This window comes from Sminthopsis crassicaudata, chromosome 2 (assembly GCF_048593235.1).
Source record: "Sminthopsis crassicaudata isolate SCR6 chromosome 2, ASM4859323v1, whole genome shotgun sequence".
NCBI lineage: Eukaryota > Metazoa > Chordata > Mammalia > Dasyuromorphia > Dasyuridae > Sminthopsis > Sminthopsis crassicaudata.
In genome coordinates this window covers 262851931-262878993 of record NC_133618.1, presented here as the reverse complement: position 1 = coordinate 262878993, position 27063 = coordinate 262851931, and the positions used below count along the sequence as shown (strand labels likewise).

Here is a 27063-nt window from a genome sequence, read left to right as displayed (position 1 = left end):
ATTTGGACTTAAGGACCTTTGAATCAGTAGCAATACTGTTGGCTTCCAGACATCTTAGCCAAGAAACATAAAGGATGACTTGGAAGGTTGGGAGGAAAGATTTGTCAGTAGGGTGAGAAGGCCTTGAGAGATCAGCAAACTAAGACTGGGCATGGCCAGTAGTGCTGCTGGCAGCTTCTGGAGGCCTCAGTTCACAGAAGGATTTTTAGCACTGAGAAACTACTCTCTGTTGCTTTAGCACACTATATTGTATAACTATAGTAGGGTGGGGACACTCCTTACAGTTCCAGGATAAAAAAAGAGTGCTTGTGATCAGGTTCCTAGAATGATCTCTGAAAACAGCAACACAAAACCCTGAAGCTTGGGACAGTGCACCCTCCACCCTTGAAACAGAGCCCTACTTTTACAAAAAGTTAAGAGCCCAGTATTTGCCTAGGAAAATGATCAGACAACAGAAAAAAATATTCTGGTCATAGAAAGTTACAATGGTGACAATGAAGATCAAAGCACAGATTCAGAAGAAGATAACAAAATCAAATTTCCTACTTACAAAGCCTCTAAGAGAAATAAGAATTGGTCTTAGGTCATAGAAAAGAGCTCAACCTGAGAGTTATGATATTTTAAAAAGAGCCTAGGCATCATCTTTTGAGAAAGTATCAAGGAAAACTGTCCTGATATTCTAGAACGAGAGGATAAAATAGAAATTGAATGAACCTCCTGAAAGAGAGCCCCAAATGAAAACCCCCAGGAATATTATAGCCAAATTCTGGAATTCCCAGGTCGAGGAGAAAATATTGCAAGCATCCAGAAAGAAACAATTCAAGTATAATGGAGCCACAGTCAGGATAACACAACATTTATCAGCATCTACATTAAAGTACCAAATAGCTTGGAATATGATATTCCAGAGAGCAATGGAGCTAGGATGACAAGCAAGAATCACCTATCCAGTAAAACTGAGTAAAATCCTTTAGGAGAAAATGTATAAATTCAATGAAATAGAAGGTTTTCAAGGATTCATAATGAACAAAATCAGAGCTGAATAAAAAATTTGATTTTCAAATACAGGAGAAGCATAAGGTAGTTATCAGAAAAGCAATATCATAAGGGACTTAAAAAGGTTTTTCTGTTTATGTTCCTATATGAGAGGATGAAACTTGTGACTCATAAGAACTTTCTCATTATTATGGCACTTATGAGGAGTATATGTAACCAGGGGGCACAGGTATGAGTTGAATATGAAGAGATAATATCTTTAAAAATGAAATTAAGGGTTGATAGAGGAATGTACTGAGAGAAAGAGAAAGGGAGAAGTGGAATGGTGTAAAATATCTGCCATAAAAAGAGACAAAGGAAAAATTGTACGGTACAGAGGAAGAGGACAAGTTAAAAGGGGAGTGAGTGAATCTTATCAGAATTGGCTAAAGGAGAAATAACATATGCACTCAATAATGGTATAGAAATATGTCTTATCTCACAGAAAAATAGGAAGAGAATGGGATATAGGGAGGGAGGAGAGTGTAGAAGGGAGAGTATATTGGGAGAAGGAATGGTCAGTAGCAAAACACTTTTGAGGAGGAACAGGGTAAATAAAAGGAGAGAGAAAATACAATAAATGGGAGGAAATACTGTTAGCAATAGTAACTAAAAATAATTTTGAAGCAAGTTTCTCTGATAAAACCTCATTTCTCAAACATAAATTTATAAAAAATTTATAAAACATTTAACAATTTAATAAAATATTTATATCAATGTATTTAAATTTACAAAAATCATAAATTTATAAATTTATAAACATGCCCCAGTTGATAAATGATAAAAAGTTATGAACCCTGCCCAAAGGCCTATAAAATCATGCATATCCTTTGACCTAACACCAGCACTGCTAGGTAAGAATCCCCAAAGTGATTTTTTTTAAAGTAAAAGAATCTATATGTACAAAAATATTTATAGCAGCTCTCTTCTTAGGGAAGGAAACTGAGGGTTGCTCATCGATGGGGAATGACTGAATAAATTTTAATATGTGATTATGATGGAATATTATTGTTTTGTGGGAAATAATGAGCAGGATGCTCTCAGAAAAATCTAGAAAATCCTCCATGAACTTAAGCAAAATGAAATATACTGTATACAAAATAATAGTTATATTCTGGGAAGATCACCTATGAATAGCTTTGCTATTCTCAGCAATAAAATGATCCATGAATATTCTAAAGGACTTAGGATGAAAAATCTTATCTATATCTAGAAGAACTGACTGTGTCAAAATACACATTGAAGCATTAAAAAAAAGAGAGAAACATAGGGTAAAATAGAAGTAATCCATTGATAATCACCTGAACAAAATCCTCTCCAAAGGAAAACTCCTAGGAATATTATATTGCCAAATTCCTGAGCTCTTAGGTCAAAGAGAAAATACTTCAAGTGGCAGAAAATAAACCATTCAAATATTGTAAAGTTTTCAGGGTCACATAATATTTAGCAAGTTCCACATTAAAGAAGTGGAAGGTTTGGAATATGATATTTCACAAGGCAGAAGACTTGGAATTACAATCAAGAATACCCAGAAAAACTGAATATAATCATTCAAGAGAAAAAAAAAAGATATTAATGAAATAGAGATGTTTTAAGCATCCCTGATAAAAAGAATGCTGAATTAAAAATGACTTTCAAATACAAAACTCAAAAGAAATACAAAATGTAAACAAAGAGAAATTATGAGATCCTCAGTAAATTTAAATTGTTTATCTTGTTATATGGGAAGATGATAACTGTATCTTCTAAGAACTTTATCATTATTAGGGTAGCTAAAAGGATTCTACAATAGAAAGATTGTACAGAAGTGAGTAAGTTTTTTGGGGGGATGATATTAAAAAATGAAAAGGTGAAAAAAAAGAGATTTATTGCAAGATGAAAGAATGGAAAGGAAGGATGGAAAAAATTATTTTTATCTAAAAGAGACCTGCAGTCTCTTTTTTACAGTGCAGAGAGAAATGGTGAGGGGTAAAGGGGGTCAGACAATGCCTAAACCTCACTTACATACAAACTGCTTCAAGCTTACTCAATTGATAATAGAAATTTAAGTTACCTGGCAAGAAAGTAGGAGGGAAAGGAGTTAAAGGAATGATTAAGGGAGAGACACATAAAAGGAGGCAGTGGTCAAAATTAAAAAAGCAAAACAAAACAAAACGAGAGGAGGGATAGGATGAGAAGAGGAAGAGAAGAATAAACAGATGAAAATAGAGTGGAGGGAAATATTATTAGTAATCATAACTGAATATAAATGGAAATAATTCATCCATAAAGTTGGAAGTAGAGAACAGAATGGATTGGAAACCACAGTCAAACTTGTTATTTAGAAGAAACACATTTAAAACACAGAGAGAATTAAAATAAGGGACTGGAGCAGGAATTATGATGCTTCGGGTGAACTTAAAAAGTCAGGGGTAGCAATCTTTATCTCAGACAAATTAAAAAAAAAAAAACAAATTAAAAGAGATGAGGAGAACTACATCTTGCTGAAAGGAACCATAGACAATGAAGTAATATCTAACTATACACTAAATGGAATAGCAACTAAATTCTTAAAGCAAAAGTTAAATAAGTTATAGATGGAAATAGTAAAAATATAATAATGAGGGACTCCAACTTTCTTTTTGAATAACTAGTTAAATCTAACCATAAAAATAAGAAAAAATGTCAGAGATGAATAACATTTTAGAAAAGTTAGATATGATAGATCTTTAGAGAAATATGAATGGAAATAGAAAAGGCCTTACCTTTTTTCTCAGGGATCGACCATGTACCTCACAACCAAGAATAGAAAAGCAAAAAAATATTACATATATCCTTTTCAGATCATAATGCAATAAAATTATACCTTATAAATGGTCTTCAAAGCATAGATTGAAGCTCATTGTAAACTATTGTAATTATACAGAATGATTGGTTCAAAGAATAAATCATAGAAACAACTAACAATTTCATTAAAGAGAATGACAACACCTGTGAAGCAGTATTCCAAAATTTGTGTGAAGTAGCCAAAATAATACTTACAGGAAAGTTTTTAATCTCCAAATGTACACATTAATAAAAGAGATAGAGAAAAGATCTTTGAATTGGGCATACAACTAAAAAAATAGAAAAAGAACAAATTAAAAGTCCTCAATTTAATGTCAAAATAGAAATTTTGAAAATCAAAGGAAACTAATAAAATTGAAAGAAAAATTATAAGCTGATTTTTAAAAGAAAAAAATATATAGCTTTCTCCTTATAGAACTTCAAGACTAATGAGATGGTAGTTCTGAAAAATGAATTTTACCATGGTTGCTTGGTTGAATGTCACTGCCTTGTGATAAAGTAGTAATCATCTTGAACAGATAACCCCAAAACTCTGAAAAATCCTTAAAGGAGAAAACTTTCTTCAATTCTGTGAGGGGCTCCACCCCAAGCACAAACAGTTTCATCTTTGTTATCTGGGTGGGGACGGCTCAGTCCTGAAACCCATTGAATTCAATTCAAATTCAACCCTAGCTGAAACTCAGAGAGGAGCTAACCTGGGACATCACCCACAAGCCCTCTTCAGCTTGTAACTAAAACTCCCTATTATAAAAGAGCCAAACTAAAACCCTCTCTTTGCAGAGGTTCCAGACATGTCAGGTATGCCATGCCAAGGGTCTCTGCTCATTGGAATATTGTTTCCAGTGCCCTCTTCTCTTTACCTAACACTTTTTACTAACTAGATTTTAACCTTACTTCCAATCCCCATAATAAACCTCTTTTATCAATCTAGGTTTTGGGGTCTGTAAATTCCTTTACAAAGAGCTGCTTGCGCCACCACTAGACCTCATTTAACTCCCTACCCTTGCGCCAAATTCTGAAGGGTTACAGGGGAGCTCCATTTGACTCCCTGAACTCCAAACTTGCCACTAGGCCTCACTTAACTCTCTGACCACCGGAAACTCTAATTTCATTTGGGTACTCCAAATCTAAACCTCATCATTCTTTTGGATTTTATTGAACAACTATTGTGTATGGGGCTTTGAAAAACTATAAACCTAATATGAATATTTATTTCTGATTAACCTTTGGTTTGCAAACTGCATTGTTTTTTATTAATAAGGAACCTACTAATAACTCTGAGACAAATGAACATCATTGCTCTGTGAAAGGTAGTGCTCAGTGAAATGATTTCCCATGTTACTGAAAATATTGGTTAGCTCCATTGTTTCATGTCTAGCCCCTGAACCAGGCTGAATTCATGTTTTATTAGTGGAAACAATCGAACTGCTGCACCCATCACTCTGCCTACAGAAGAAGTCCTTCAGACTTTGCAAGATCTGATTACCTATTTTCAGCCTCCAGAGGAAGAAATGCAACATGAAGATAAGCAAAACAAGCTTCGGTCACTCAAAAATAGACAGAATCTATTTAAAGAAGAGGTTAGTTTTAAAAGTAGTTTTACATTGCCTTTGTGTTTTGTCTTTACAATCCAAAATATGTTAATTGAATTGGTATTCAGATTTATAAGCAAATATTGTATGAGGAGGAGAGATGGAAAATATGGAAATATGGAGAGATGGAAAAATCACAAGAATTCTGAAGTTGTTTAGTATCTCCAATTACACTGACTTAAAAAAAAAAAAGATGGTGCATGTATATAATTATCATTATATTTATTGCTTCAGTACTATTATGTGCTAATCAAAGCTCATTTAAAATAGACTTCCCTTTTTAAGGTAACTAGGAACTAAGTGCTGCTTCTCTAGCACCAAATTCTGATGTGCTTTCCTATCAGTTTCTTACTCCCAAAGTTAGTATCACAGCAAAGACTGAAGGGGGATTTTGTGTGTCATGTTAGCTACTACTGAAGCATACATTTGGTGTTTCTATCTAATATATTGGAATAAATGTAGAATGTAACTGTTTTACATATATAAAGTGTAGCTGAAAAAAAAATTTGGTATTTTTTTTTTTTTACTAATCAGCCACCTTATTTATAGGAATCTTGGGTATCCTCTACTGTGTTTGAATGGAATTACTTGAATTTATTCATTTTTTTCAAATTGCAAAGTACTATATCTAACACTGTCTCTAAGTGAATGAAATCTTTTCCCCACTAAATGAAAAAGAGGTTTTGTGAGTTTCATTCATACTCTTTCCTCTTTGATATATCCTTGAATTGAGTTAAATGTATGGGGACAAACTGATTGAGAGCAATTCCTGACTCACTTCCAAAATGAATGCTATTTAAATCTCAGACGCATAAAAATGCATGTAATTTTAAAGAAAAACACATACAATGGAAATATTTGCATATTAGCAATATCAGTTTTAAATTTTGAAGTATTTAAGGGAAAGCTGTAAAAAATAATGATACAGATTTTCTAAGCAGGATTTTTTCCTTTCCCCATCTTTCCTTTTAGGGAATGTTGGCCCTTGTGTTAAATTGCATTGACCGTTTGAATGTCTATAACAGTGTAGCACATTTTACTGGGTTTGCAAGGGAAGAAAGTGGTACAGCTTGGAAGGAAATTCTGAACCTCCTCTACCAATTGTTAGGTGAGTACATAGGAAATTCCTTCAATTGGAAGAGATTCAAAGTGAACTAAAGGATTAAGTACTTCTTTGCCTATTCAAAAGTGAAGTGGCAAAGGCTACCTAGCAAGCATGAATATTCAACCCATTCTTTTTATATAATCAGCAATGAATTATATTGGCCAATTGCAACTGTTATGCTTTGATATCTTCAAAGTAAAGCAGTATAGTATAATAGGGCCCTGGAATAGGAATCTAAATAGTTATCTTATGTTCTCATATCTGCAACTAATTCAGTGTGTAGAATGAGTCATTTAATGTTTCTTAAGTTGTTTGAGCAAGCATATTGTAACATTGTGATTCCTTGAATTGTGCTCATTCAAAATAAGATTACTGCTTTAAAATCTGAAACTGTGTCTTTTCATTTTCTATTTTGTGGCTGTTTTCTGCTGACTTGCCAATGTGATTGTTCTGTTAATAGAAAGAATGTTAAACTAGGGATGAAACTACCTGGATAAAAAAGTGCTTCTCTTATTTACTAGCCATATAGTCATAAATAATTTATTTCATCTCTTTAAAAATCAGTTTGCTCATCTATAAAATAGAAATAATAACTGCTTTAAATATTTCCTTGGCCTGATATGAAGTTTTATGGGTGTGAAAATCTTGGCAAACTGTAAATACTGTACAAATAAAAGAGTATTAGTGAGAATAAGGATTAATAACACATATGAACATAAGAATGTAGAAGAACTACTCCTTTTTTTTTTTCTTCTTGCTAATAATTGTTAAAGGCTGAGTTTGTGATATGGAGTTTGTTTCTATGATAGTGCACAATACAAATTCAGGATTTTGTGGTAATCAAACTTTGGAGGTTAGAGAATTTAAGGAACAAATTTAAGCCAGTTGTCATATTCTATTTTCTGCATTAAAACTCATTATTGGTACCCTAGAACAGGATAACTTCTTTTAGTGAAAAACAAATTGACCAAATCTTATCTAGAGTTTATTCTGAGAGGCATTGTACTATTTGTATGAATTGGAGCACAAAGAAATAGGCTTTTTTTCTTTCTGTAGTATAACTACAGTTAGCCAAGTCATTGGGATTCAATAAAATACCTGTTGATTAACTGACTGATTAATTCCCTGGCAGAAATGAATATGAGAATTTAATTTGGATCTTGCCTTTTAGTGGCTTCTGAAGTTGAAAGCATTGGTCCCAAAGTAGACTTTTAAGTCATGAATGTTCACTTTATGTACTAGCCATTTTTCTACAAGCCCATGTTGTGAATTACAAGGTAGAGATGAGTCTCAAGCTGATTATTTTACTATCAAAAGAAGACTGATGATGTTCATATGTGTTCTAAAATAGCAATAGTTCTATTCTTTCTATATTTGGATGCCTCCTCCTTAGTTTTATACCTAGGAATACAAAGCAGAAGTCAGCAATACAACTTCCATTGATTACCCAACCAATTTAAAAAGAAACAAGGAAAAGAATTCAACTCATAAGTTTGTAACTATATACAAAACAAGGTATAAACCTTTTTCATTGTTGTCTTAATAAAATAATATAATGATGTTGCTCTTTCAGGTTTGTCAAGTACTTTCTTATATAATTTAGATGAATAAACTTAGATATTAGAAATTACTTACCTCTGATCACATATAAAATATTTCACTTAAATCTTTAATTTACTTTCTCTAAAGTAATTTAAGTCTTTAGAATAAAATTCCTGGGCTTTCTTGATATTCATTGCAAAGGATTATTTTCTCCTATTTAAATGTCAAGGAATCTTCTAAAAGTGTTTATTCAGAAAGTTCACATCTATTGTCATCACTGGTTGTTTCCTCATCTATATGATAAAATTTTGTCTCATTTTCAGCTGCCCTCATTCGTGGTAACAGAAATAATTGTGCTCAGTTCTCCAAAAACCTGGATTGGCTGATTAGTAAATTGGACAGGCTAGAATCTTCCTCAGGTAAGAAATAGGTTATGATAGAAAACTTGTAATTGGGTAAAACAAAATGTTTTATTTTCTTATGAAAGACATAATGATGGATTCCTGCAACTGATTACTTTGTAATGAATTACAAAGTAAGAAAAATATAAATTAACTTTAATGAGTAGAAATAAAGTTCAGAATTTCTCACAGACAAGGTTGCATTTCACAAAGCTCTTCATTTGTCAATCTCAAATTTTCATTTGTCATTTATATCATTTTGTAAATTCTATAAAAGTCTTTAACTTTCAACTTTTTAAAATTTTACTTTATTTTACTTTAACGACTATTTTTATTACTCTTCCTTTCCCTACTTCCAATGGGAAAAATGAAAAAAAAAGTAATACATAATCATAATAAAGAAAAGCATTGAATTGGTCACAACTCAAAATAAGCATTTCTTTCAGCATCTTGAATCCAGTATTACTTTGTTTGGGCAGTAACATGCTATATTTTTGGTCTTCTTGAAACTGTATTCAGTCATTACATTGCTCATAACTCTTCAGTTTTTTAAAGTTATTTGGTTTTACCTTATTGTTGCTGTTTCATAAATGGTTCTACTAATTCTGCTCACCTTAATTTGTAAGAAACAAGTCTATTCAAATTTCTTTGAAATCATTCTTTTTTTTTCAAAGCAGTAATAATCAATATCAATTGCTCATGGTAAGCTGACAAATAATATAAAAATAATAATATTATCTGAAGTAATTTACTTATTTGGTGCCATACCAATTCACTTACTGAGGAATATTTTTTTAGATATAGAAAATATAATAAAGAAATTCCTTTGGAGACACAAAAAGGTCAAGAACCTCAAGGGAAATAATAAAAAAAGAGATAAGGCAAGGAGTGTAGCAGTACCAAATCTCAAACTACAAAACAATAATGATCAAAATTATTTGATGTGGTTAAGAAATATACAATCAGTGGAATAGAGTAGGTATACAATATCCAAAAGGAAATACAATAGCTTAGTGTTTGATAAACCCAATGACCCTCTGTTAAAAATACACTATTTGATAAAAGTTGCTGGGAAAACTACAAAGTAGCCTGAAATAAAAACTAAGTAAGGACAAAAATCTGATACCATATACCAGTATAAACTTCAAATAAATGGTAGGCATGAAGGGTTGTATTATAACCAACCAATTAGAGAACCAATAAAGAAATTGACATTCAGATCTATTGATGGAGAAAGAGTTCATCATCAGAACAAAGGATTGAGAAAATCAGTCACAGAAAACCAATATAGCCAGAATGAAAGGAAGCAAATAGATAACTTGGGGAAATTATAATGCAACAATGTTTTCTGATAAAGGTCTCATTTCTTGCATATAAAAGGAATTGAGACAAATTTATAAGAATGAGACCCTTCCCCATTTGGTAAAAGGTCAAGAGATAAGAACAGAAAATACTCTGTCACTAATAACTAAAAAAAATACAAATTAACAACTCTGAAGTTCATTTAACAGAGTTGACAAAGAAGAAAAATGACAAATTTTAGAGGAACTGCAAGAAAGCAAATACAAATTCCCCCCACCCTTTTCCTTTCTTCTTTTAAAAAAATTAAAGCATAATAAAACCATTCTCAAGTCCTCTGTCTCATTTAATTTTCTCTATGACTTTTGATATATTAGGGAACAGATACTAGGATGTAAATAATAATTATCCATATCTGTTAATCTTTTTCAATTACTTTATATCTTTTATATTCTATTCTAATTACTTAATTTTGAAGCTCTAGATTAGTTACAATGTCCTGAGAGTTTTTATTTTTTTTAAGTATGTTATGCGGAGATTCTTCCTAATTTCATTTTGCCCTCTAGTACTAATATATCTGAGCAATTTTCATTCAGAATTTTAAAACATAGTTTTTATTTCAGGTAGATCAATGATTCTTACATTTCTTCTTCTTTCTGTTCCCCCACTACCAATCTCTTTTCTAGGCTAAATATTTGGAGAGTCTACACATTTTCTTCTATTTTAAAAATAATATTTTTTGTTTCTAATTACATTAACAATTTCTGTTTGATCCAGAATCTGTTATGTTGTTAGATTTAGTAACTCTTTGTGCCAAGCTATTACTTTCCTTTCATCTAGAATCTATATATTTTAATATCACTTTTTAAACTCTTGCTTCATTTCTTCCAGGAATTTAAATTAACCTTGTGACCAAGTTGTGTTTAACTTTGGGCCTTATAGAATTTACGGAGTTTTCTTCTTGGTTTTTATCTTTGGCATCGCTTGTTCCATAATAATATTTGATCATGAATGACATTTTTTCTTCATTTATTCATTTTTTCTAGCCTTATGTCTTGAATTTGGATTTTGTGACAGGGATAGACTTTGTGTATCTTTGGAAAGAATGTGGAGACTTTGGAGAATGCTTTCTTTTTTAAGGATATCATGGAGTGCCAAACTTTAAACAGATTGTAAGCAGTCCAAAATAGGGGACAATATCTACTGTACCTTCCTGGTCTGAGATTTGTAGTTTCCCACTCCCAATGTGAAACTGGAAAGAATAACTCCAAGTTTCCACCTCATGAGAGCCCTTGTAGGCAGGTTTTTGACCTAGGCTTTGTCAGCTAGACAGATGGCTTTTTAGATTGAGAGCAGCAGAGTTGTAAATTAACCCCCTTTTCTTTATACCCTGACCTAGCTACTTACTTATAAACCCTACTCCATGTCTGTGGGCTAACACCATGAACTTGCCCCAGAGTGAAAGCAATAAGAATATTAGTCTTATCACTCTACAGAGTTCTTGCCCTGATCTCTCATCTTCATGCCCTAGCCTAGGTCTGTGAGCTGAATCTATCTTGCTCCTTCATCCAAGCAATAGAGCTATTAGTACAAGTTGGGTCCACCTTCCCTGACATGGTTATTCAGCTCCAGTCCTCAGCTTGAATCGGTGAACTGAATTTAATATCCTGATCTTTGCTTAAAGCAACCAACTGAACTTTAACCTACTCTCATTCAACTGAAAGTCCCAATATTAGTCTGCATTGGATATGAGGTTCTGATCCAGAATTATTCACTGCTCTTTCTGTTCTTTCTTCTTACACAACTTAGGACTGATCTCAGGTTCCCTAGTGATTGACCCCCTGGCTTACAGATCTGTGGCTATCTCCTTGGGCTTACCTGATCTGAAAAAAAAAAAGAACAATTATTTGTTTTAATTTTTTTCTTCTCGAATTTCTTGTTTATCAACTGGCTTCCTTAATCTTCTTTTTTAAATAGTTGGGGAGGAGAAATGGTTGTACTGCTTCTTTACAACTTTCCTGGTCTCGCCTTCCTTCTTTCTTAAAACTACAACTCAGTTTTCTATAATAATATCCATCTTCTTCTGTGTGCATGTTTATGTTTTTCTTTTCTAGTATATCCTTATCACATTAATTCCTTTCACTCTTTTATTAGTTCTAAAAATCCTCTTCCACTGATTCTTACTACTGTGAAGATCTTTTTGTTTTTCTGCTCAAACAGGGCTAATAAAACAATTTTAGCCAAAAAGAAGAAATAAATCATCCTAATTTATTTCCTAAAACATATTTGTCATTATAGCCACAAACTTTATTTGTGAATGCAGTACAAATCATCAGTAGTGAAAGTTCATACCGTTGGTTTCTAAATTCTAAGTCATGAATGTGAGAGGCTATATGATAGATGCTGACACCTTCTTTGGGAGTTGGAAAGGCTTTCTTCTTCCTCATTTCATCATTAATATGTGATTGATATTTTAACATATATCTGTGGTTCATCATCCTCTTATGTACTAAGTCTTTACTATTTTTGTGCCTTTCCATCTCTTCTACCTTGCTCTGTGTCATGTCCAAATATTTTTCAAATGTTTGAAATTTTTAAATTTTAATTTTTAAATTTAATGTTTAATTTTTATTATTATAGCTTTTTTATTTAGAAAACATATGCATGGATAATTTTTTCAACATTGACCCTTGCAAAACCTTCTGTTCCAACTTTTCCCCTCCTTTCCCCTACTCCCTCCCTAGATGGCAGGTAATCCAATACATGTTAAATAAGTTAAAGTATATGTTAAATACAATATATGTATACATATTTATACAGTTATCTTGTGCACAAGAAAAATTGGATCTAGAAAGAAAGTAAAAAAAAAAAACAAAACAAAACAAAAAAAAAACCTGAGAAGGAAAACAAAAATGCAAGCAAACAATAACAGAAAGTGGAAATGTTTTGTTGTGGTCCACACTCATTTCCCATAGTTCTCTCTCTGGGTGTTGCTGATTCTCTTCATTACTGAACAACTGGAACTTATTTGAATCATCTCATTGTTGAAGAGAGCCACGTCCATCAGAATTGATCATCATATAGTATTGTTGTTGAAGTATATAATGATCTTCTGGTTCTGCTAATTTCATTTAGCATCAGTTCATGTAAGTATCTCCAGGGCTCTTTGAAATCATCCTGCTTGTCATTTCTTACAGAAAAATAATATTCCATAACATTCATATATTACAATTTATTCAGCCATTTTCCAATTGATGGGCATTCATTCAATTTCCAGTTCCTTGCCACTACAAAAAGGGCTGCCACAAACATGTTTGCACATATGGGTCCCTTTCCCGTCTTTAAGATCTCTTTGGGATATAAGCCCAGTATGGGCTGGATCAAAGGGTATGTACAGTTTGATAATTTTTTGAGCGCAATTCCAAATTGCTCTCCAGAATGGTTGTATTCTTTCAAAGTTCCACCAACAATGTATCAGTATCCCAGTTTTCCCACATCCCCTCCAACATTATCATTATCTTTTCCTGTCATCTTAGCTAATCTGAGAGGTGTGTAGTGGTATCTCAAGAGTTTTCTTAATTTGCATTTCTCTGATCAATAATGATTTGGAGCTCCTTTTCAAATGACTAGAAATAGTTTCAATTTCTTCATGTGAAAATTGTCTATTCACATCCTTTGACCATTTATCAGTTGGAGAATGGCTTGATTTCTTATAAATTTGAGTCAATTCTCTATATATTTTGAAATAAGGCATTTATCAGAACCTTTGTAAAAATGTTTTCCTAGTTTATTGCTTCCCTTCTAATCTTGTCTGCATTAGTTTTGTTTGTACAAAAATTTTAACTTAATATAATCAGAATTTTCTATTTTGTGATCAATAACAATCTCTAGTTCTTCTATGGTCACAAATTCCTTCTTACTCCATAGGTCTGAGAGGTAAACTATCCTATGTTCTTCTAATTTTTTTATAATCTTATTTTTTACATGTAGATCATGAACCCATTTTAACCTTATCTTGGTGTATGGTGTTAAGAGTGAGTCAGTGCCTAATTTCTACCATACTAGTTTCCAATTTTCCCAGCAGTTTTTGTCAAATAGTGAATTATTATCCCCAAACTGGGGTCTTTGTGTTTGTCAAACCCATATTGCTATAGTTCTTGTTATAGTTCTTGACTAGATTGCTATAGTTTTTGACTATTTTGTCCTGTGAACCTAACCTATTCAACTGATCAACTAATCTATTTCTTAGTCAATACCAAATGGTTTTGATGACAGTTGCTTTATAATATAGTTTTAGATCTGGTATAGCCAGACCATCTTCATTTGATTTTTTTTTCATTAGTTCCCTTGAAATTCTTGACCTTTTGTTCTTCCAGATGAATTTTGTTGTTTTTTTTTCTAGGTCAGTAAAATAGTTTCTTGGGAGTTTGATTGGTATAGCACTAAATAAATAGATTAATTTAGGTAATATTGTCATCTTTATTATATTTGCTCAACCTATCCAAATGCATTTAATATTTTTCCAGTTCTTTAGATTTGACAACAAGATGAAAAAGAGATTAAAGCAATTAGAGTAGCTAATGTGGAAACCAAATTATCACTCTTTGAAGATGATATGATGATACCATACTTAAAGAACCCCAGAGAACCTACTAAAACACTATTAATAATAATCCACAACTTTAACAAAGTTGCAGAATACAAAATAAATCCACATAAGTCATCAGCATTTTTATACATCATTAACAAAATCCAAAAGCAAGAGATACAAAAAGAAATTCCATTTAAAATAAAAATAAAATATTTGGAAATTTCAATTTTATTAATCTCTCCTTTTATTTTTAGAATTTCAAGTTTAATGTTTGGGGTTTTTTAATTTGCTATTTTTCTAGCTTTTTTTAGTTGAAAGCCTAATTCATCTATCTTCTATTTCTCTATTTTATGCAAGTAAGCTTCTAGAGATATAAAATTTCCCCTTATTACCATTTTGGCTGCATCCTACAAATGTTAATATGTCATCTCATTATTGATATTCTTTGGGTGAAATTATTGTGTCTGTGATTTGCTATTTTCAATATTCATTTTTTACGATGAGATTACTTTTTGGTCTATTTTCTCCTGGCTTTTTGTTGAATGTAGTTTTTATTGCATTGTAATCTGAAAAGGATGTATTTACTATTTCTGCTTTTCTGCATTTGATTTTGAGGTCTTTATGTCTTAATATATGGTCAGTTTTTGTATATGTTCCATGAACTGCTAAGAAGAAAGTATACTCCTTTGCGTCTCCATTCAGTTTTCTCCAAAGATCTATCATACCTAACTTTTCTAGTATTCTATTTACATCTTTCTTATTTATTTTGTGGTTTGATTTATCTAGTTCTGAGAGTGCAAGATTGAGATCTCCCATTATTATAGTTTTGTTGTCTGTTTCTTCTTGCATATCTATTAACTTCTCCTTTAGGAATTTAGATACTATACTACATGGTGCATATATGTTTAGTATTGATATTGCTTCATTTAGCAAGATATAGTTTCCTTCCTTATCTTTTTTAATTAGATCAAGTTTTGCTTTTGCTTGATCTGAGATCAGGATGGCTACCCCTGTTGGGGGTTTTTTTGTTTTTTTTTTTTTTTTTGTTTTTGGTTTTTTTACTTCACCAGAAGCATAATAGATTCTGCTCCAGCCTTTTACCTTTACTCTGTATGTATTGCTCTGCATCAAATGTGTTTCCTATAAACAACATATTGTAGGATTCTGGCTTTTAATCCAGTTTGTCATCAGCCTCTGCTTTATGGGAGAGTTCACCCTATTCACATTTATGGTTAAAACTACTAATTTTGTATTTCCTGCCATTTTATTATGGCCAGATTATATTTTTTCTCTTTCCTTTCCCCATTACCCCCCTCCCCAGTATTAAACTTGTGGGCACCATTTGCCTCACGCAGTTCTCCCTCTTTAGAATCCCTTCCTCCCTCTTAGAGTCCCTCCTTTTTTAAACCTTTCCCCTACTATTTCTGTATTCCCTTCTATTTAATCTACCTTTTCCTTTTTCACTTTTCCTCTCCCAAATATGTCTAATATTTTTTCTTTTAGCCAAATCTGAGGAGAGTAAGATTCACACAATGTCCATCCCCCTTCCTACTTTCCCTCAGATATAATAGGTTTCCTTTGCCTCTTCGTGAGATGTAGTTTCCCTCTTTTTACCTCCATTTCCCCCTTTTTCTGGTACAATCTTTCCACCTCTAATTCCTTTTTTATATAATAGTAAAATCAAATTATGAATGTACTCTCTATGTATACCCATAACAGAAATACAGTTCTTAAGAGTTCTTTTTACCTTTTTATGCTGCTCTTGAGGCCTATAATTGGAAGTCAAATTTTTGTTTAGCTCTGTTTTTTTTCATCAGAAATAAATGGAATTCACCTGTTTCATTGAATGCCCATCTTCTTCCCTGGAAGAAAATGCTCAGTTTAGCTTGGTAATTTATTCTTAGCTGCATTCAAACTTAAACTTGGCTGCAAGTTCCTTTGCCTTTCAGAATATCAGCTACGATCCTTTAATGTGGATGCTGCTAGATCCTAAGTAATACTTATTGTGTTTCCTTGGTATTTGAGGGTTTTTTTTGTTTGTTTGTTTGTTTGTTTTTTTCTAGCTGCTTGTAATATGGTCTGACAATTCTGAAATTTAGCCACAATATTCTTTGGAGTTTTAATTTTGGGGTCTCTTTCAGGAGGTGTTTGATGAAGTTTACCTTCTGATTCTATGACATCTGAGCAGTTCTCTTTGATGATTTCCTAAAAATTAGTGTCTAGGCTCTTTTTTGTTCAACATGATTTTCAGGGAGTCCAATAGTCCTTATATTATCTATCCTAGATCTATTTTTCCAGGTCTGTTGTTTTCCCAAGTAAGTATTTAACTTTTTTTTTCTATTTTTTAATTTTTTTGGTTTTGCTTGACTGATTCTTGATGTATCCTCAAGTCATTCATTTCCATTTGTTCAATTCTGATTTTTAATGAATTATTTTCTTCATTTACTTTTTAAATTTCTTTTTGTATTTGTCCAATTGAGTTTTTAAATGAGTTGTTTTGTTCTATGGAGTTTTTTTTTTCATTTCATCAATTTTTTTAATTTTTCTTTTTCCAATTCACAAATTTTCCTGGGAATTCCTTTACTTTTTCTAATTCACAAATTCTGTTTTCCTGGGAGTTCTTTACCTTTTCCATTTCACATTTCAGGGAGTTGTTTTATTTTTCCATTTTATCAGATCTTTCTTTTAATGAGTTATATTCCTTTTCCAAGCTTTTTCCAGGCTTTTTCTTTCCTTTCCCCATTATTCTTCTAGCTCTCATTTAAGATCCTTTTTAATTTCTTCTAGGAGAGCCTTGTGTGGTGGGGACCAGGTTATATCCCCTTTTGGGGCTTCATCTGGAGACACTCTGCTTTTAGTCTCCTCAGTGTTGGAAATCGGTTCTCTTTCACAATGGAAGCTGTCTATAGTTAGAGCCTGCCTTGCCTTTTTACTCATTTTTTTTTTTTTTAAAGACGGGGTCTGCTTTTGGGCCAATGAGGGTTTTCCAAGCTTCCTCACTAAGCACCAGGAAATAGCAGCAGGACAGCAGTGGCTGCGCTGGGATTGTGCTGAGTCACTCCCAGCACTGGGTGGGCATGGCCAGGTCCCGTGAGACTTTGGCACTTTGGGAGACACTCTTTACCCTCTCTCTACATTTGTGTTAGAAGTTTTATAACTTGTGTGCTGATCTACTGGCTTGCTGCCAGGGCAGAGTAGCCAACATTGTGGTAGGGTCCTCCCCTCAGATTCTCGGTTCACTGATACTACACCCCACAGCTGCTCAGCATATGCTGGCCTCCTGCTCTCCCTCCCTGCCTGCCTGTGCCTGTACCTGGCCTCCTCCCATGCCCACACAAGACCAAAACAGACCTTCTCTGTCTATTTTCGAGATTATCTTCTGTTGGTAATATGTTATACTCCCAATATTCGTGGGTTCTGACAGTCCAGCACTAATTCAGAGGCTGAATTTCATAAATAGTGTAAGGGAAGCAGGAAAGCTCAGAAAGAACCATGTGTCCTTTCCACCATCTTGGATCTGCCCCCTCCCCGTGAATTTTTTTAAAATTTTAATTAAAGCATTTGTTAAATGTTTACTATGTGCCAGGCATTGCACTAAATTCTGGAGATACAAAGTAAGACAAAAAGAGTACCTGTTCTCAAGGAGTTTACATTCTATTGGTAGAGAGACAGGAAAGAGGGGAAACCAACTTGTAAACACTTTTGCACATATAATATACACAAAGATAAATTGGAAATTATATTACAGGGAAGGAACTAGCATTCAGGGAAATATGGAAAGGTTTCTTGTACAAGGTAGAATTTTAACTAATACCTGAAGGGAGCAGCAGAAGCCAGGAGACAGATAAAAGCAAGAACTCTAATCATGGGGAAAGGAACCAGGAAAAAAATATTTAGAGTGACAAGAAGTATTGTGTACAAGCAATAGCAAGGAGGCCTCTGCACATGGAAGAATATTAGGTAAAAGAAAATTGGTAAAACAGATGATTTTGTAGTTGGTTTTGAAGGCTATAGGGAACCACTGAAACTTATTGAGTCTGGGTGGGAAATGATCAGACTTCACTTAAGGAAGATCAATGCCAGCTAAGTATAGGATTAATTGATAAGGGAAGAGAATTGTGGTAGGCAGACCACCATGGAACAGACTATTGTAGATAGTCCAAATATGAGATGATAAGATCTTGAACTAGATTGGCAGCTGTGCCAGAGAAGAGAAAGGACAGAACTTGATAACATATTGGGTGTGTATAGCAAGTGTCAGTGAGGAGTTGAGGTTGACACATAGTGAGTTGGAGATGGTAGTATTCTAAATCACAGAGAAGTTGGAAAGAAGAGACAATTTTAGGGGGAAAATCATGATATTGATTTTGGATATACTCAGTTTAACATGACTATAGGACACGCAGTAAGTAATTGATACAATAAAAATGAATCTTAAGAAACCCAAAATAGATGAGATATTGAGGAACCAAGACTCTTAAATCATTTATCTCCATAGGATTTTGAGTCGGAGATTATAATCAGAAAGTATAAGATCATTTTAATTAGACAGCTTATGCTTAATTCAAGGAACAATCTTAAATACCCAAGGCACCAAAAAAAATGTACATGGGAAGAAGAGAAGACAGTTTCTGTTTTCAGTAAATTTAGAGCTTGTGAGAATTTTGGAAGTAATTCAACCTGCCTGTCATTTACTAGGAAGATGACAAAATGTCTCAATCCAAGTTCTTTCTAAAAAGAGATAATCTTTATGACTTTAGTATCTTGTGGTACTTTTAATAAACTGTTCTTAAACTTTTAATCAAGAATTTTCTTAGTTTAAACAAATAAAAATTATATTTTCCAGATGCCTTTTCATGTTTTAAGGCATTGATAATTATTTTTAAGTGATTAATTACGCTTACCTATACAACACAGACTGGTTTACCAACCAACAGATTTAGAATGCATCATAGATAATTTCATCCTCCATCTTGAGACATTAAGTAGATTTGATAAATTAATGATATTTATTTTCCCTCAAAACTCTTATTTTCATAATTTGCTTTCTAAATTTTATTAAAAACTACAAGCTATCAAATGTCCAAATGATTTTTATAACTTTTATCTAGGTATTTTGGAGGTATTACATTGCATCTTGATTGAAAGCCCAGAAGCCTTAAATTTGATATCAGAGGGACACATAAAATCCATCATTTCTCTTCTGGATAAGCATGGCCGAAATCATAAGGTAGGTGTGGAAAGAACAATAAACAGCAATTGGAGATATAGCACCTTTCTTCCAACAGTTCAGAATACTTTCTAAGAATTGTCTCTTGGTTCTACAGAAAGATAAGTTGGCAGGATTCTTTATTAGTTTCATAAACTGTCAAGTGAGATTAATGCACAGCAAAACCAAAAAAACTGTGAAGCTTTATTTGAAATCATGGTTCCTAACTTCTTCTCCAGATCTAAGGTATTTATATCAGTATGATACACATAAAGTTATGGATATAGAGTTAGGAAGTATGGGGATTTAAATCCTGCTACTTTCTGTTTAACTCTGTGATCCTCGTCAAGAGTCTTTAAGCTTCAAATGTCTCACGTATAAAATTAAGATAATAGTATCCATACAAAATACTTCACAAGAAAATTTTAAGATTCACAGAAACTATATAAAATGCTTGGCAAAACTTAAACTGTTTTTATATCAATTGTTACTATAATTATCAGATCTTTAATAAAGCTGTAGGTATCTACAGCTCTTTCCATCTCAAGTCTATTGCAATTGTCTTGAATTGCCTCATTGTTGAAAAAAGTCAAATCCATCACAGTTGGTCATCACATAATCTTGTTATATAGTGTTGTCCTGTTCTGTTTCCAGGCTTTTCTGAAATCAGCCTTAAGTGGGATTTTCTCAGAAAAACCTACATGAACTGATGAAAAGTGAAATGAACAGAACCAATTTAAGGTTGTATACAGTAACAGCAATATTGTATGATGATGAATGTCAACAATGACTTTGCTATTTTCAGCAATGATCCAAGATGATTCTCAAGGACTTATGAAAAAAGTTATCCACCTCCAGAGAAAGAACTGGGGAAATCTAATTGAAAAATCAAAGCATAGTTTTTTTCAATTTTTTTAATTTTTCTTTCTTTTTTTGTCTGTTTTTTTCTTTCACATGACTAATATGGAATTATTTTTGAACGACTACACATGTATAATCTATATAAAATTGCTCATCCTCTCAGTGAAGGGGAAGGGAAGGAGGAAAGGAGAGAATCAATTTGGAATTCAAAAATTTTTTTAAATGTAAAAACTTTTTACATATAATTAGAAAAAGTAAAATATTCACACACTTAAAAAGAAAGAAGTTATTATACAAATACCTATATTATATTATATTATACTATATTATAATTAATTATTAGAGTTGCAAAGTTCTATGTTAGGGGAAAAAGAAGAAATAAACATTCATTCATTTTTCATTTCCAACATTCATTTTTATAAAATTTTGTATTTTAAATTTTTCTCCCTCTTTCTGTTACCCTCTCCAGGACAGTAAGCAATTGCATATAGGTTAAACATGTACAATCTTTTTAAACATATTTCCATATTTGTCATGTTGTACAAGAAAAATCAAACCAAAAGGGGAAAAAACACAAGAAAGAAAAAGCAAACAAAGAAACAAAGAAACAATGTGAAAATAATATGCTTTGCTCATATTCAGTTTTCATAGTTCTCTCTAGATGAGGATGGCATTAGGAATAAACATTTACATAGTGCCTTCTATATGCCAGACATAAGTACTTTTACAAATGTTATGAAATAGGTACTATTATTATCCCCATTCTATAGTTGAGGACTCTGAGGCAAACAAAAGTTAAGTACTTTGCCCATGGTTACATATCTAAGAAGTGTCTGAGACCACATTTGAATTCAGATCTTATTCATTTCAGCCCAGTGTTCTATCTACTGTGCCACCTGTTGAGTTCTGGAAGAGGAAGGTTGTTACTATCATAGTGATAATTAAGGAATCAAAGAAAGTTTTGTTCAAGAGATAGCTAGCAACATGTATAATCTGAAAGCTTACATATCATGCAGTAGATAGAGGGAAGTGATCCCATGAGACAACCTCAGATTAGTCAGAAATCCATACTGGGGACATTGAGTGCAATTAGAAGTGGAATAAACCATCATAACATGTCAGCATTCAGAGCAACACACTGCTGGATCTATACTTTTATCCTGACATACCACAGGAAGCTCTGAAGATTTATTATTATAAACTTGAGATATCTTGGAGCATGGACTAACAAAAAGTGTAGGTCAGTATTGGGATCCAGGTTACTCAGAAGAAAACTAACCAAGAATGATCATTCCATCCAAGAATTTAGTAGTCTTACCATGGCATAAAATCCCAATTCAGAAACTAAAGTTCTATGAAGATGATTCAAATTATAATGAGCATTATAAAGAATTATTCATCTTGTTTGTGGCAGCCCTCTTTGTAGTGGCCAGAAACTGGAAACTGAGTGGATGCCCATCAGTTGGAGAATGGCTGAATAAACTGTGGTACATGAATATTATGGAATATTATTGTTCTGTTAGAAATGACCAAGAGGATGATTTCAGAAAGGCCTGGAGAGACTTACATGAACTGATGCTGAGTGAAATGAGCAGGACCAGGAAATCGTTGTATACTTCAACAACAATACTATATGATGACTAATTCTGATGGATGTGGCCATTTTCAACAATGAGATGAACCAAATCAATTCCAATAGAGCAATAATGAACTGAACCAGCTACACCCAGTGAAAGAACTCTGGGAGATGACTATGAACCACTACATAGAATTCTCAATGCCTCTATTTTGGCCTGCCTGCCTGCATTTTTTATTTCCTTCACAGGCTAATTGTACATTATTTCAAAGTCCAATTCTTCTTATACAGCAAAACAACTGTATGGACATGTATACATATATTGTATTTAACTTATACTTTAATATATTTAACATGTATTGGTCAACCTGCCATCTGGGGGAGGGGGTGGGGGGAAGAAGGGGAAAAGTTGGAACAAAAGGTTTTGCAACTATCAGTGCTGAAAAATTACCCATGCATATATCTTGTAAATAAAAAGCTATTTAAAAAAAAGAAAATTGTGCCAAAAAAAAAGAATTACTCATCCAAAGATAGCCAGTAGTATAAATTAGAATGATAGAATAACTATAACAATTATAAGCAGATTCTGAAGAAAACATGAGTCTTTTACAAGGATTATATAAATATCTAAAAGGAATGAAGCAAAAGCTAAATAAGTTTAAATAAAAGCTCTGGAGATAAGAATTGAAAGAATAAATAGCTTAAAACAAAAAGGAAAAACTCTTACCTAATTAGCAGATTTTCTGAATTTTTGGATAATTAAAGAAAAGTCAAGAACTTCATGATAAAACAAGAAATATTAAAATAAAAATAAACTTTGAAATAGAAGAAAATATACATAAAGTACAAAATTCGGTAAAATACTGGAATTATCTTCAATGTTTCAGGAATTTTTCTTACAATCTTAAAATGACTAATTGCCAAGCCTCTTAATCATTTCTTTTAAAATTTTGAGAATCTAAGATGTTATTTTAATTTTAATTAACTAACCTTTTTGTGTAGTTCCCAGCTTGGCCAGAGCTGAAGTCATAGAAAAGAAAATTAGGCTTTTTAAGAAATTTTCCCAGCATTCTAACTTCAGCATAGAGGTTTTTTCTTGTTTGTTTGTGTTTTAAATCTTTCCAGGTAACACAATCTAGCTCATAGAACAAACATGGCATAGACATTCTGCACCAGAGACGCAGACACAGACAAAATAACATGCATGAAAGAGGATTGTCTCATCTTTGCCAAAAGCCATCTTACAGCACTTCTGTCTTCTCTGATATCCCAAAGAAAGTGAAAAGGTGACAGAGGTTCCCTAGGAACTTTTCCAAAAATTGCAAGAATTTACCAGTCTGGGCATCCCCAGTCAAGGATCTCTGGAATTTGGTTCTCACTGCCCAACAGATTATCACTATTATCTCAGGAGTTTGGTTCTTGGGACTATTCTGAGGCCAGGAGTTACCTGACAATCAGCAATGAATTGAAGAGTGGTCTATTCAGAATCAGACAGATTGTTATTCTTAAATTGGGAGTGTGGGAAATCCCTGAGGCAAACTCCAAGACCAGAAGATTTAGGATTACTGATTTATTGTTAGAGCAGAAGCCTCCCTAAAATCAGGGGACCTCAAAATCATTGCTATATTACATAAGTTCTTTTACTTACTTTACTGAATATATATACTATTTACCCCTTATCTTGGTGTGATTAAAAGATAAAGAATTGTAACTATAGATGAGTACCCATATTTATCAACCTACTCTTTCCCCCTGAATCTTGTTACTGCTCCTAATTAGGCAAGTGACAGTTTACATTAATTATTTATTAGGTAGCCATCTGCTTTCTGAATGAGTGAATCACAAAATCTCTGAGTTGGAAACGATATTGGAAAACATCCTCTATTCCATACCTGAACAAGAATCCTTTCCACAACATTGCTAGCATTTGAACTTTGCATGAAGATCTAGTAAGGGACAAACTCCTATGTCCTGAGGCACTCCATTCCACTTTTGGATGTCTTGAATTGTTAGGAAATTTGCTTTTTGTAGGTAAGGGAAGTAAATAAACATCCATATAGTTCCTAATATTTGCTATACCTTAAGATACCTTGGGGTTTATTGGCTAGATTTCTTTCTTAAGGACTGTAACTTAAACCCTAATCACTATGCCTCCTATTGATTTGTGCAACAAGCCCCACTTGATCATTGTAGAAGCCCTGATTAGCTCAGAGAGAACGTTAATATCAGTTGTTTCTGTTTTGACCAGAAACTCTGGAGATCTTTCCCTGCCAAACTGATAGTTGGGTTTTTGTTATTGTTTTTTTTTGAGGTTTGTTATTGTTTTTTGGGGGGAAGGGGAGGGAGGGGAGTTTGGACTCAATAAAAGAGTTCAAGTCTCTGCTTCATCTGTTAGTTGGCCGTAGTCAAAAATTGGACATTGTCTCAATCAAACTGAGACCCGTTAAAAACTTTAGCTTAAAACGTCCCAGGTCTCTCACTGTATCTGGACCATCTCTAGACTATGTCTTGCCACTGGACCCAGATTGCTCTGGAGGAGAAAGTGAGGTGTATGACTTTGCTTAGGGCTTTCTCATTTAAATCCAATTCTCTTGAATGTAACGGCGTTGATATGATTTGTGATGTGGGATGTGTCACCAAATGATGGCAGACACCATAAATTGGGGTTCAGTCATGTGAAGAATTCACAATGGCCATTCTCTTTGGCAAAGGGTAGGTTTATTTAGGGAATAGATTACAGACAAAATGAAGGGAAACAATAGATAGCAGAAGGGGAAATATGAAATAGGAGTGGGGGAGCATATGAAAGACAAATTCCTCAGTGGAAGGATTACCCAGTAGAAAGGACTTTGAGGTTGAAGCATGCCCTTAGCTGGCAGGCTAAATCCTGAAAGGGACTTAGCACCCTAAAAGAGTTAGCTGTAAGGAGGAAACATGGGGTTAGGAGGCATAGTGGAGTTGGGGAAGAGCCACATGGCATGAGGGGGGAGAGTAAGGAGAAAGACTCCACAAGGCAAAGTGCCATGATGGGCTGATCCTAAGAAAGGTAGCAGCCATGGGATGGCCCACAAATAGGTTTCATAGGGAAAATTTAGTTTCAGGATCCTGCCATAATCTGGATTTCTAACTGGATTACCTTTAGAGGGGGGGGGACCAAAGAACTAAGCTGATCTCCATTATCAAAGCCTTCTTCCTGCTTGTCTAAGGGATTAATTTTTATCAATTCCTCTGCTAACTACACCTAACATTGAAGACCTCATCATCACCACCCTGATGTCATGATCCTCTTGGAAAATGAAGAACAAACAACAACTATATGCTAATCATTGTGCTAAGTGCTTTATAATTATATTTTATTTGATTTTTCCAAAACTCTTGAGAGATAAATTCTATTATTATCTTCATTTTACAATTGATGAAAATGAGGCAAATAGAAATTTAGTGACTTCCCAAGGTCACCAAGTTAGGAAGTTTTTAAAGCCAGATTTAAACTTTATAACTTCAGTACTGTCTACTCTTACACTATCTGCCTCAACTTCTGCCCATTTGCTTTTAATTATTGTCTTCTAGGTCCAAGTAGGACATAGCAATTTTTTATATACTTAAAGATATCATTTTACTAAATTCATTCTTAAATAATATAGGAATACAAAAATAAAGATGAAAGAATCAATACCTGTAAAAGGCTGCAGATAGTGGGGGAACTCTGAGTAAGATATAACACCCTTCAACCCAGAGGAAACCTGCTGACAATGTGTGGTTCCGCTCCCCATCTTCCCTAAAGGCTCTTGGCCTTCCAGAGAAGTCAGGGGGGTGGTAACAACCTGTGTTCTACTTGAAGCAAGGGATACTTACAGTAAAGAGGCATTTACACAGCAGAGTGCTTATAGTTAGTACTTTTTCAGTGTGATTGATGATATAATGGTTCTCTAGTTGGTGCATACTTAGTGTGCTGTAATGATGTAATCATACCAAGGGCTGAGAGGACTTGAAATAAGAACACTCCAACTTTGACCATCCTCATGAGTCTGCTGCCTCCTTCATTCCTCCACTAAGGCTGGTCCCAAGATCCTCCAGAGAGCTAGTCTGGATGGTATATTTTGGCACCCCAATTTAGGGGTTCTAGAAGCACACTACAGATACCCTCATGGACAGTTAATTGTACTGATGAAAAACAACATTGGCATACATATTAACACAAAAAGTATGTTTTTTTAAAAAGTAATTTGGAAAGGACAGCACTAATGTTAGAGAGAAAATTCAGAAAGACCATGTATATGAAGTGTCAGCAATGAGAGAGGGTTTAATATGACTAGGAAGGAAAGGATAAGAAAAATATCAAGGTGGGAGTTGGAAGGGATATTATTGAAGAATTATTTCCCTAATTGTTTCCAATTTATTCTCTATATTTATTTTTTGTACATAGTTATTTATATGCTGTCTCCTCCATTACATACTGTGTTCCTCAAAAGCAGGAACTCTTTTAATCTTTATTTTATTTTATTTTATTTTGTATCTCTAGCACTTTGCATAATGCCAGGCACATAGTAGGTGCTTAATAAATGTTTGTTGGTTGACTGACTAAATGATTTTTCAGATCCTTTCTATTCTAACATCCTGTGATCCTAGAAGTCACCTTCAGGCCATCATAATTCTTAGCTATGCTATATGATCTTTGCATGCTTTTTATTTACTATCAGTTTATGACTCTGATGCAGTTAGTGACAGTGCAGAGAGTTGTGGGAATCCCCTTTGGTCAGCACATGGGTCCAATGTGAAAGAATTCACAAACCCGAAAGTCTGAATGGCAAAAGGGAAGTTTATTGGCACTAACAAGCCAGCTTTGCTAAGAAGACAGATTCCTCCATGGCAAGAGGTCCTATTAAGGAAATACTGAAAAGAGGGTATCTTCACAGCAGGGAGGAGTCCTGGCAGGCAGCTTTGCCAAGAAGAGAGCTTCGTTGGTAAACTGTAATTCCTACTTCAGACTTCTGAAAAGATTTGGAGTTCAAAATGATCATTTTAT

At 33.5% G+C, this 27063-nt stretch overlaps 1 protein-coding gene across 1 annotated transcript in view; it reads left to right on the top strand.

Moving 5' to 3' along the window:
- The window catches only part of RYR3 (ryanodine receptor 3), a 753032-nt gene that overhangs the window by 360519 nt on the left and 365450 nt on the right, over nucleotides 1–27063 (top strand). The window contains 4 exon segments of the mRNA XM_074289179.1: nucleotides 5273–5441; nucleotides 6426–6561; nucleotides 8424–8519; nucleotides 19503–19621. Coding sequence (XP_074145280.1) covers nucleotides 5273–5441; nucleotides 6426–6561; nucleotides 8424–8519; nucleotides 19503–19621 — 520 coding nt within the window.